The sequence below is a fragment of the Dunckerocampus dactyliophorus genome, chromosome 5, assembly GCF_027744805.1.
Source record: "Dunckerocampus dactyliophorus isolate RoL2022-P2 chromosome 5, RoL_Ddac_1.1, whole genome shotgun sequence".
In the NCBI taxonomy this organism is placed as follows: domain Eukaryota; kingdom Metazoa; phylum Chordata; class Actinopteri; order Syngnathiformes; family Syngnathidae; genus Dunckerocampus; species Dunckerocampus dactyliophorus.
Genome location: NC_072823.1, coordinates 16,493,139 through 16,505,194, shown reverse-complemented (window position 1 = coordinate 16,505,194; position 12,056 = coordinate 16,493,139). Strand labels below are relative to the sequence as shown.

Sequence of the window (12,056 nt, the reverse complement as noted above, 5' to 3'; positions counted from 1 at the left end):
TCCTGAAGATCGGATTGGGACATCCCTATTAACAACATTAGAGGGAAGAGCTACTATTTATATCGGTATCAGTTGATATCGGTGCTAAGCAATATTGAATATCGGTAAGAAAGCCACTTTCAAGCGTCTCTGTTCTTAACAATAGTTATACCAATACTATGCCCATAACTAATGTCTACCCTTTAAATGCACCATTTTTAGCTTTTGTACTACATCCTAGTTGATGTATCCAATGAAACGTCCAGTGAGTGTGCATACAATGCAGGCCTGCATACTGTGTTTGTGTGCATGTGTATTGATCCGCTCAAGTTAATCAACCGACAGCTCAGTATCGATGTGCAGAGGCAAACAGAGCTCAGCACTGAGTGATGACAAGAATATGACAGCAAGTCAGCGGATGCTGCAATAACTCATGGGTGCAATAGCGTTAATGGTCATGTAAAGACCACCGGGGTGGGTGAAGGGGACTGACTCAGCTGAATGGCTGTTGGCCCTTAAAATGGTGTGGGGGAGTCTGTGGCTGCTTTGTGGAAATCTGGCTAATTTCCTGCACTGTTTTGCATACAGATGATCTATCTTGCATTAGAATAATGTAGGCTTGATGTCACTGATGCGTGTTTGTGTGTGATCCCCCCACTCCCGTCCCTCCCCTCCGAAAATCCAGCCAGTGCAGGGAGAGAAAGCTGGATGTGGGATTTTAGAGATAATCTCCCGACCAGATGGCAAAACATCCCATATTCCTTTTGAGGTTCCCCCCGCATGTGATCCCCTCACAAGGGCTGCAGTTGGTGGGCGGATGTATAGACAGTATACGTCCATGCAAAATGATGATTGGACCACCAAATAACAGCCATAACGTCACATTAATCCGGTGACCTGGTTAAGCCCCCGACTGAAGGAAGTGAAGACGGGGAAAGGGGAGGGTGATTGGAGGGTGTGTGTGCTGTCAGAGCAAGAGGAGGAGAGACAAAAGCGTCTCCCTCTCCCTCCCACTCTCACACACACTCATTCACCCTTGTGAGAAGCAGAGTGGAGCAGAGCAGGCAGAATGGGCAGAGTGTTAACAACAAAGAGAGGAACTTAAGGACTTCTTCTACACACATCACACACCTCTTTCCCACCTCTCATTTGTGCACGCGCAAGCTCGCGTGAAGCCGGCTACCAGGCTGGACGGGACAGCAAGGACACCCACCTCACTCAGCGGCACACATGCTCATACGCCCACGGACACTCTGGAGCGCACCATGCTGGTCCAGGGAGCGGTGACACCCGGGAGGACCCGCCGGCTGATGCTCAAGCTGCCGGTCGGGACTCTCCGAAGGAATAGCGGAGAGAGGGTGAGGCCAGACTTCCCTTTTCTCAATCTCTTCCTTTTCTACTCTTGGACGCGGTTCTTCTCTCTCTGTGTGACCGGGTCTTGTGTGTGTAAATGGGATTTCAAGCGGTTCTAGGCTAATCCAGGAGACGGCATTAGTTTAGAGTTGGCGAGAGGCAAGCCAAGAGCAAAGCTTTTAATCTCCACAGTGGACAATTACTCGTGTGGGTCTGTCTTCCCGTCAGTGCAAGTCTGTCAATCCTTCCTTGCGCTCGGTCCGTTTCTGGCAGCGTTAATGTATTCAACTGTCGTCCTCACTTCTCAAGGTTGTCGGAGGACTGTGGGAGTGCTCGTCTTTAAGTGTTTGCCCGACACTGTCAACACATTCAAAGTGATACTGAGATGCTTTCATCAAGCCAAGACACACACAGCCTTCTATCAAGCTCCATGGAAAGTAGCAGGGCTCGGCTTGCTTACGATTTCAAATGATTAATTACTCTGTTTGTCTGAAGATTTTATGTGTGTGTGTGTGTGTGTGTGTGTGTGTGTGTGTGTGTGTGTAACGTGGTAATAATGGTTTTCTAGCTAAGACTTGGAATGTGCGTGCGATTTTTTTGCAAAGGCTGGCTGCAACCTGCCAGGTGATTCATTCACCCTTTGTGCTCTTCAGGAAAGTTGTTTACCACACCAGCAAGCTGAGCGTGTCAGCACTCAAAGCTGACTTGTGTATTTGTGTGTGCGTGATACCCTTTTCCATTCTTTTTGTCATGGCGAGATGTCAGCTTTCACTGGGAATTAAGAGAGCCCAACTGAAGTAGAGCGAACATTACAGGATCACATCTAGTTGGATTTCATCTTCCTATTGACTCTTTCTTCCCTCAATATGCAATATGACATCGCTTTTATGCCACTCGCACCTGTGAAAATTCTCTTTGTAGTTTTTTTTTCTTTGAATGCACACGTTCACAGAGGAGGGAGTCAAGCACACATGATGTTATGTTAATACCTCATTTCACATTGGATAAAACAGCTTCTACTGTGGCAAGTAGAGATGTACCTTTAATAACATCCTGCTGAAGCCCATTCTAAAATAAGTCCTTTTCACCCTTATGGTAATACATTTGCACATGGAAAGTTTTGGCATCAAGTTAAATTTTTCAAGAGAACTAACGGACAGCCTTTATGACACTGAAATTGGATTAAAACTGTGTTGTTTGGTCATGGGTTTGCATGACAAAGAGCGCTTTTGAGCCTTAAAATACAAATATCAGAAAACGAGTCTCAGGTTGTCAATTAAAATTTTTATTACATTCCCATTTCTACTAGGATTTTCTCGGCGAAACATATACTGACAAGAACTGAAATGAAAGACATTTTCAGTACAATGCTTGATTGAAAGACGAAGAATATTCACTGACGAGAAGTAATTGCCTGTGCCACATTAGCACGCTAATGCACACACAATCAGTGAAATCACCTTGATTAAACAAGAAAAGCTGATTTTCTGACATCGTAGCGGAAGGAGGTCCTCTGCGTGATTGCATTGTCTTACTCCTAATTCTTTTTACAGCCTGCCGGGTTCACACAAACCTGTTGGGATTACTTGTTGTGATTTATGTATTCACGCTCTAGAAAAGACTGAAGAAATGCAGTTGAATTGAGGCATATGAAGAAATGAATGGTGTTATTTACGTGGATTTAATTTGAAAAAGTCATGCACTAAACCGACCTTTTGGAAAACATGAAAAAATGTGATCTTAAATGATCTAATGTCTAGAAATGATGGCAAAAGAAATGTATAGTTTTTTAGTGTAGCAATATGCAATTGTTTTGGAGTGCAAGGCTGTGGGGTCTTGTACTTGCACACAAAGCTTGCAAAGAATGTTAGGGAAATGTTTCCCTCTTGAAGCTCAGAACCAATTAAAAGCAATTAGGACGCTTGGGAACCTACTGTTTATTATACCCTTCAGCATTCAGCACCAAGCATCCACATGAGGTTAGTGCATGCACATCATTTTCTCCCAAACTCTCAGCACTCCATCAGTTGCCATGGTGATTGGATTTCTTTAATGGGTTCAGTAGAATCTTGGTGTTTTTCTTCAATCTCTTCATCTGTTTCATGTCACTTATTTAATTCAGATAAACTGTCAGGTGTCTAAATACGTGATGAATGTAGGTGTCTATTAGATGATATCTACAGGGAGAACAGACAAAAGAAATGCTTTATGAAGCAAAAAACAAAGGAAAGCAATTTTCCTCCTCGCCATTATTTCTAAACTTGCCACACTTCTTCCCTTCTGGTGTCTAAATTGAGGGACTACTAGAAACATGCTCCGAACACTAGGATAAACAACAGGCAGTATAAACAGCTTGTTTTGAGATGTTTACCTCTGTGAGCAGTCTGAATTAAGATTATCGCTCGCCTTTGTGATCCTGCTATCACTTTAAGCCTCTCAAGCCTTTACTGTGAAATTAGGAATAACGAAATAACAAACAAAAGGATTAGACGGGAATGGCAGCACGAGAAAGAGCCAGACGTGTGTGGAGACGTCAACAAAACATTGCGGTTTTTATGAGGCTAAAATGCTCCCTGAGTGAACGTGTTGTTGTCAGGGGGGAGCAACGTGGGAGGGGTCCATTGCTGAAGAAAAGAAGTTCACATAGGCGCAATCACATGTTCACAAGACCTATTGAAAAGTAACAATGGCAGCCCATACAGACAATAGTATGACTGTAATTTACCATAATATAGGCCTTTAAACCAAGCCGGACAGGGGGGTGAGACGGAAATGCTAATCGATGCTTGTTACCTTTAAACATCTTTGTCTGCACCAATCACGTAGAAGGTCAGCCGTGGACATTTCTGTGTGCATCAGGTGGATGCAAAGCTCACTTCTCATCAAGCTGATTTAATTGTGAGGACATTAGAGTCAGGCTCCATTTGCGGACAGCCTGACAACAAAAATGCTTGTGCAATGGGAAACTCGAAGAAATAATATTTTAAATTGCTGTGGTGGAACAGGTAAAGCAGGGCCGCTCACACTTTTTCAGCCTGCGAGCTACTTCAAAGTAGTTGATAACATAATTATATTCAGTATGACAATAGAGATAATTCCACAATAGTTCTGTACATAACCTGAGTTCCGCTAATATCTCTTTGCAGTGTTCATTAGACACACAGTTCATGTATTACGTCCAGTTAGCATTTGCTATCAAACATTACAGATATACAAGAAATGAAAATGATTATGCAAAAGACAATGCAGCCAAAGTCAAGGCAACATATTAAAAAGCTTTCAGCAATGGACACATTTTCCAATTCATCATGAAATAAACGGTAGTGTAGAAAACACACATTTCTGTAGTAGAGTTCATGACATGAAGCAAAGCCATCAACAATTGACTTTTTTTCGACATACCTAGCCGCTACAAGTGAAAGGAGAACTTTTGTTATTGATATAAGCATCTTACCGCTCAGTTAGTTTATCCGTAATCAAAATAATTAAGATGAAAGTTGTATCTCAGTGTGTAGCTTGAAACGCCACGGGGGAGCAAGAGCAAATCAGGAGGGGAGCTTGATGTCAGCAGACCGATGTCATATGACATGTACAAAAGTGACGTTTACGCGATCTACCCAAACTACCTTGGCGATCTACCAGTAGCTTGCGACCGACGTAATGGGCACCCCTGCGCATAAGTCTAAATCCTCTTAGATAGGATTTATAATTTTGTTTTGGGATTTCTTAATGATAATAACCACTTTTAACTTATGGTAAATATATTGGTTTCCATGTAGAATAATACAGTACCAAAAATGTTGTATTTCGACGAAGATTTTTCTGAACAATAAGACCTTGAAAGTTGTATAGAACAAAGGTTGTAACCTTCACCATGACATCATGACATCATGTGAGACCTCATTTCAGCAAGCAAAGGCACGTTTGTTTTGCTTTTTTTGGCCTTTTTGTGTCTTTTCTTTGAAACACTTGGCATCACCATAAGTTTACACTTACTACTATTAACAGTGGTTAACTTCTTTTTTTCCACTTGTGTGACAGTTAGGAATGCCAGAAAATTAGATGTGTGTGGCACATCTGCGACTTGACTCAGTTTCACCTTACGCCTCTTTGTCATCAACATTAAGACTGTTTCATTGTTTTAACACCTTAATATTAACAGTTTAAGATTTTTGTTTGGTTAATTAACAATGTTATGACGGTGACAATTTATACGTCCTTTATTTGCTATGGGAAACTAATTGGAGGTTGACCAGCAGTGTTTGTTTACACTGTCCTTGCTATTACCATTATTATTATGTGTTAGCCCCGGCTACTCCGTTTTGTCTTGCAACAGTATTGATTCCCTGTGATCTCATCAAGCCTTCAGGACTTTAGACAGGAACGCTGTGGTCAGTCCAATTATAGAGACAGAGATAGAGGGAGAGAGGAAAAGGGAAAGAAGAAAGAGTTGTGCGAAACTGGAGCTAGAGGCTCGGCGGCCCCTGCAGGGCCCTTTTGCATCTCCCTTGAAAGGGAACCCCTTTCCTCCCCAAGGCAGCGCAGGGAGGAAGAATGTTTTTGAGTAGGGAGAGGACGGGTGAGCGGGGGGAGTGAGCCTCCCACCCTTTCATCACTCTCGGCTGTGATTTTCTTTTTTCTCTCCCTTATCTTTTCTTCCCCATCCAAAATCAGACCTATAGCTTCACAGCACAGCTGTGTGCGCGTTCAAAGTGAATCTGGATGAGATCAAACAATGAGGAGATGATCGGCTCTTGGCTGCGAGTAGAAGGTGACGCCAGTGAACCGTTACTAATGTTTTTTTTTTCTTTTTCTCTATTGAGACAGTATGCTAGCAGGGTAGCGGTGGTGACAGCGGACTCCTCTGTCCTTGGCAAAACATTCTCGGCGAGAGGATAGATGGTGTGAGATGTGGGTGTTTGTGCGTTCTCTTTCTGCCACCTTCATGCAGACCTTGGAAAGATGACTTCATTATCGCTGCCTCTTCATTCTCAGAAATATCTGCTAGCTTGGAAGGGGGCTGAAAAAAGACACTGAGATGATGAGAAGAATCCAAACAGGATGTGCAGATCCCAAAATGTCTTTTGTGTGAAGTGTCCCAGCACAATCTGTGCCCTTTGTTACCACATTGACTCACTCATGTTAGTTATTGTTAGTACGTGTGTGAGTAAACCCTGTCATACAAAGGAGAGCAGAATGAGCTAGAACGCATTGTCAAATGTTCAAATGTCTCTTGGAACTGTTTTTTAGGCCCAGCTAGTGGCTTGTGTGTTTGCATGAGTAAAAAAAGAGAGGGAGAGTGTCTCTGTTCCCCTCTTGTTTTCCTGTGGGCATCCTGCAGTAACATGGTAATCCTCATTAATATTTATCTCCCAGGCAAAGTGCAGGGAATGATTAGCTCAAGAGTGCGCTCCTTTTTTCTTGAGCGTTCACTGTACTTGCGCGTTCCATATTATGGCTGGTGAACTTGGTCACATTCTCTGCCAGTCCTGATAATTCAAAGGTTTGGGTTTCTCTTTGAATACACTCACTGATTCTTCATATTCTGTGCACACATGTCACAAGGGAAACACACACACACACACACACACACACACACACACACACACACACACACACACACAAACGTGCAGAGGCTCCCTGCCTTCATCCCTCTCTTAAGCCACATAAAGTTATGTTATTGATTTTCTCGCTTGCACCTCTAACACAATCACATTAAATTATAGTGATCGGAATTGAATTTCAGTCCCAGTCAATCCACCTCTGTCACCTATACTCTCAGCCGCAGTGATAGTGGCTTGTGTGGGTGTGGGTGTGTGTGGGTGTGTGTGTGTGTGTGTGTGCGTGTTAGTAAACACCACCAACAAAAACATATCTCGTAAATTAGAGATTAGTTGCGCAGCCTTAATGTGTGTACAACTTTTGCGTATGCACAGAGCTCCACATGACAGTACTTGTGAATTCATAGCGTCTGTGACCCATTTCCCTCCACTGCTTTGCCTCTATGTGACTTGCATGCAGCACGCCTGACTGAAAATGAGAGAGCAGGAGGAGGGCTGAGAGATGCACCTAAAACGAGGCAGCGAGGAGATGGAGTAAGAAAAGTTTGGAAGCAAATATACAGAGCGCGGCGAGGAAGTTGGGAAAGAAGTCTTGGTTGTCTTTTGGGACAGGAATGACCTTTAATCAAAACTGGATAGTGCTGTTATTCGAGTGGATTGCAATCATACAACCTTTATCAACTATACAGACAATTTTTAACACTCATACGTGTGTAAAAATAAGTTAACCACTGGCATGTTAAAGTGTAAAAAGAAGTTTACCAATGACAAGATGTAAACACTTGTAAAGCTCTACTTGAACTAGAAAGTCGCATTGCATCGACTTATTGTTGACATAGCCGTATTGTACTGAGCAGTCTGGACAGAGATGCATGTACAGAATTCTTGATTGCAAGGCTCATTTGTATAAGAGACCAAGACAACTTGCCACGGTGTTCTTTAATTGTGGCTACAAATACAAGGTAGAGGCTGAAGGTGAGGTGGCTGGGTGCACCAGGGGCTGGCGTGGAGGTCCAGTCAAAAATGTGAGGATGTCTTTGCGTCTTCATCACCGCATAAACATAGATAATTTTTGTTGCTCTTTGATTATTATGATTTTGTTTTAATTATCCCTTGCTAAAGTAGCCATAGTCTCAGGAGATTTGCTGAGGTCTCGTGACAAGTGCAGGTTTTACTTGATTTTAGGGGTTTATTTTGCCCCCAAATGTTGTCTGAAATCCATATTGTCCACTTCAACACTTGTGGTTCCACTGTATTTTACAGAAAAAGGCTAAAATGAAACATGGTTCATCTTAGACTTTAGCTGTCAGTCCCAACTAGTGTTTTTACATCCCACCAGATGTCACTGGTTGTTTACATCACTGGGTCTGCCTGACCTTTCCCAGGATTCAGTGGGACATCCGCACACACACACACACACACACACACACACACACACACACACACACAGAATCATGGGAACAGTGCACCGTAGCACCTAACTTCGCAGCTCTACCTCAACAAATATTTACTCCCCTCGTAAATTTCGTTCCCTCTGAGGTGCGCACGTTGAGCCTTCCCAATGTAGCTCCAGCCAGCCCCGTGATTCATGCTGGAAAATTCACACTGTAGGAATGCCGCACATTCCTCAAGGGTTTCTCAGGACACTGCAGAGAGGGCAACATGAGGCCCTGAGATACGCTGTTGAGAAACTACGCGGTTGTTCATTTTTAAATCTACTAAGGCTCCGTGCAATGATCACATTCTCAAGTCATGATGTCACACAGTGATGCTCCCAGCAAGTTTTTTACCACCATCCCTCAATGGGACACTGTAAGATAAGCCCACTGTAACCCGATCCTCGGCAATGTGAGATGCATGCTTTTGAATTTGCTGCAGCAGATGGACTTTGACTTCTCGTATACTGTATTTAAAAAAAATATTAAGTCATACATGTAATACTCGCACAACACTGTGGGGCTTTTTTGAATATTGTGGATTAGAAGTACATTCATCGATCTTCTTCCGCTTACCTGGGGTCAGGTCGCGGGGACAGCAGAGAAGCCCAAACCTCCCTCTCCCCGGCTGCTTTGTCCAGCGACTCCCGGAGAATCCTGAGGCATTCCCAGGCCAGTTGAGAGACATAGTCTCTCCAACGTGTCCTGGGTCTTCCTCGAGGCCTCCTGCACTTGGATGTGCCTTCCTGAACTCCTCACCAGGGAGACGTGCGGAAGGCACCCTCACAAGATGCCTGAGCCATCTCATTTGGATCCTCTCAATGCAGAGGACCAGCAGCTCTACTCCAAGCCTCTCCGAGATAACAGTGCTTTTCACCTTATCTCTAAGGGAGAGCCAGCCACCCTACGGAGAACACTCATTGCACCTGTGATCTTGTCCTTTTGATCACTACCCAAAGGTCATGACCATAGGTGAGAGTAGGAACGTCGATCAGCCGGTAAATTGAGAGCTTTGCCTTACGGCTCATCTCTCTCTTTACCATGACCGACTGATGCAGTGTCTGCATCTTTGCAGACGCGATCTCTGAATTTTGTTGCTCAAAGTCTAGCCATGATTTTGGAAAAAAGTCTGTGTAAAATTGTGATTTTAGTAAACCCTACTGGCAACACAACACATCATTTTGTGTATCTGCAGCTTTCATGCTAATGGGCTGTTTGTCCATGCCTGCCTACGACGGTGTGTGTGGCTCCAAGAAACGCTATTTGCGCTACTGCACCTCAGGAGTGTTAAGGAGTGAGGGAGGACACAAATGTTAGCAACACTAGCATAGGTATGTGAGATGTAGTGCCGCCATTACAGTCATATTTTTCCCAGCAACATCATGCTAGGTTAGCCTATTCACTCAAGAATAACAAACTGATGAAAAATCCCATGTTCGCAGCTCTCTAATGGATAGTTGGCAGAGATCTAGGATTTATTTTAAGATGTGTAGTGAAGGCTGCTTTTGGTGGGCGTGTACACAGGGCGGGCTACTCTAACAAGGGTCAGGTCAGGTGGTATCATGTCCATGAAGGAGATTTTCTTTTATGATGTCATGAAAAATTCAAAAGCTCTTGTTTGGGTGCCTTCTTCTCTCAAAGATGGAGTAAACAAGTGAGGGAGATGAAAGATTCTCACATTTGGTGTTCAGAAACAGGCTCTAGGGTCACATATTACTGTTATAACGTCATTAAAAAATCAATTTTGCATAATAGGGGACCTTTAAAGCTTTTGTAAGTTTGGTTCCATAATAGTTTTAGGCAAAAACAAAACATTACACAGAAGGACAACAGTGGCCTCTATTATCGACAAAACCTTCCATGAATCCAGAGAGGCCATTTAATCCACCCACAGTCAGGGTGGCTTTGGTAGAATAGCAGAGAACTACTGCACAGGGACATTTAAATATTGTCAAGATTTTGTGAGGTTAAAAATGAAAGCAAAGTGGAAAATCTGACTATATTTATTTAATCTCTCTTTTAAAAGTGGAAGTGTAGAAGCTGGCATCTTCAAAGTCTGACTTTTGGAACTAGTTGAATGCATAATTTCACACAAAAGGACAAGGCTTGGGAGTCTGTATGGCCTCCATGTGGTCATATGCGGCCACAGTTGCACAATGGTAAAAAATAAGCTCACATTTAAGTTTTGCAGTTTACTGATTATGGTTACACTTGTTGCACATTTACTGTGTGCTCACAGATTCCGAATTATAGCATGCTGGTATATATTTTGTTTAGTGGTGTGTATCACTTTAAAAACAACTAGCAGGGTGAGAGAGTCGAGGAGAGCGGCTGCATTTCCTTAGTGAGAATGTTTGTTTTTTTGGCGATTCAGACGAAGTGAGGCATGAGTGTTTCAGCAGGAGAGATTAAGGCAAGGAAGAAGAGGAGGTCACCAGGGACCATTAGCTGTGTGGGACTGGGACAGCAGGACCTGCAGGATTTGACCTTGAGGAAGCATCCCAGAGAGACAGGCAGGACAGGGCAGCCATTTCTGGCTAATGTCCAAAAATGAACCGATTATTTTATCTAAGTGGTCTCAGGAGGAAATTAAAGGCTGATCATAGGCGCTCATTTCTGGAGTCTTGGGGGATGCTAACTTGAAATGGTTCATCTGGGCACTTAAGGTCTTAAGAGAGTGTGTCAGCTTCAGGAAGTAGTCTTTACCATCCAGTCATGGAGGCTCTGTGGTCAAGCATAGATGATTCAGTCTGTACCCAGCAGCAGAGTCTTCTATGGACTCTCACTTCCACAGCTTTTCGACGTCTCGGTGTGCATGCCAGGAGCTTTCACGGTCCTCTGAAACTTTTACACACTCACGGGTGTGTTTCAAGGCCACTGTACCAGGTAGGATTTACCCCACGGTAACCACAAAACCAACAGACATGCACTGTCCTTGTTTTCTATTGTGCAGTAACCTGTGCTGATGTCCTTCAGGCTGCAGACCACCATCAGGGGAAGGGTTAAGCAAGGCTGATTGTCTACATTCATCACAATGAAAGAACTGTGTTAGATGTTGCGGAGGTGATTTTGATAGTGGTGCTCACAGTTTCAGAACACAGCTCTATCCTATGTATGAAGTTGAACGCAAATCAGCTTTGTGTTATGGTGTGCATGCTTTTGTTGGTAATTGTTCTGCTCAGGATGCAGCGCTTTTTTACAGGAAATCGCGTTGCTAGGAAGCCTCGGCAAATAGGCTGCTTCGTGTTTGAGTAAGTGTGTGAAAGGAAGATACATTACATCCAAAGCTTTTATTGGCTTTCACTGTGTCCCCATCGCCTTAGGTTAAAACAAACTCCCTGGTCACTTTTGATATTCTAAATGTACTTGTTTCAGTAGTATTATTGATTTTAATGCTTCGTAAAAGCACATTTTGTCTCTTGTTCCTAGCTGTGAATCAGCAAAATGGTTCCATCAGTATTCGCTTGCTGATATCTGACTCTGCACTCGGTGCTTTCATTGAGCGATTAGTATTCCATGGATGTTTTGCTGGCCCTTTTGCAGCTGGGACCACCAGAACAAATCCAACACATAAAAAGAAAGAGAGCTGGCCTGTTTCTAAATGCACACACGGCACTCTTTAGGAAACCGTTATTGTACACTTTAGAGCACTTATTTTGCATGAACAAAGCCTATTCCTACCTTTGTCCTCAATTGTGTTTTCTTGTGGTTCCTTGGAACCACCTTG

The 12,056-nt window shown here is 43.4% G+C and overlaps 1 protein-coding gene across 13 annotated transcripts in view; it reads left to right on the top strand.

Annotated features, from left to right (window-relative positions):
- frmd4a (FERM domain containing 4A) overlaps positions 1–12,056 on the top strand; it is a 126,017-nt gene that overhangs the window by 53,480 nt on the left and 60,481 nt on the right. For 2 of the 13 annotated variants that reach the window (XM_054777035.1, XM_054777033.1), the window contains exon 1: positions 8,986–11,215. The exons of 5 other annotated variants lie outside the window; for them this stretch is intronic. In XM_054777035.1, the coding sequence (XP_054633010.1) occupies positions 11,045–11,215 (171 nt within the window). In that variant the 5' untranslated portion in view covers positions 8,986–11,044. Of the gene's footprint in view, positions 1–940; positions 1,338–8,981; positions 11,216–12,056 lie in introns of those variants that run through there. 6 more of the 13 variants (XM_054777037.1, XM_054777038.1, XM_054777031.1 and 3 more) reach the window with 6 other exon arrangements.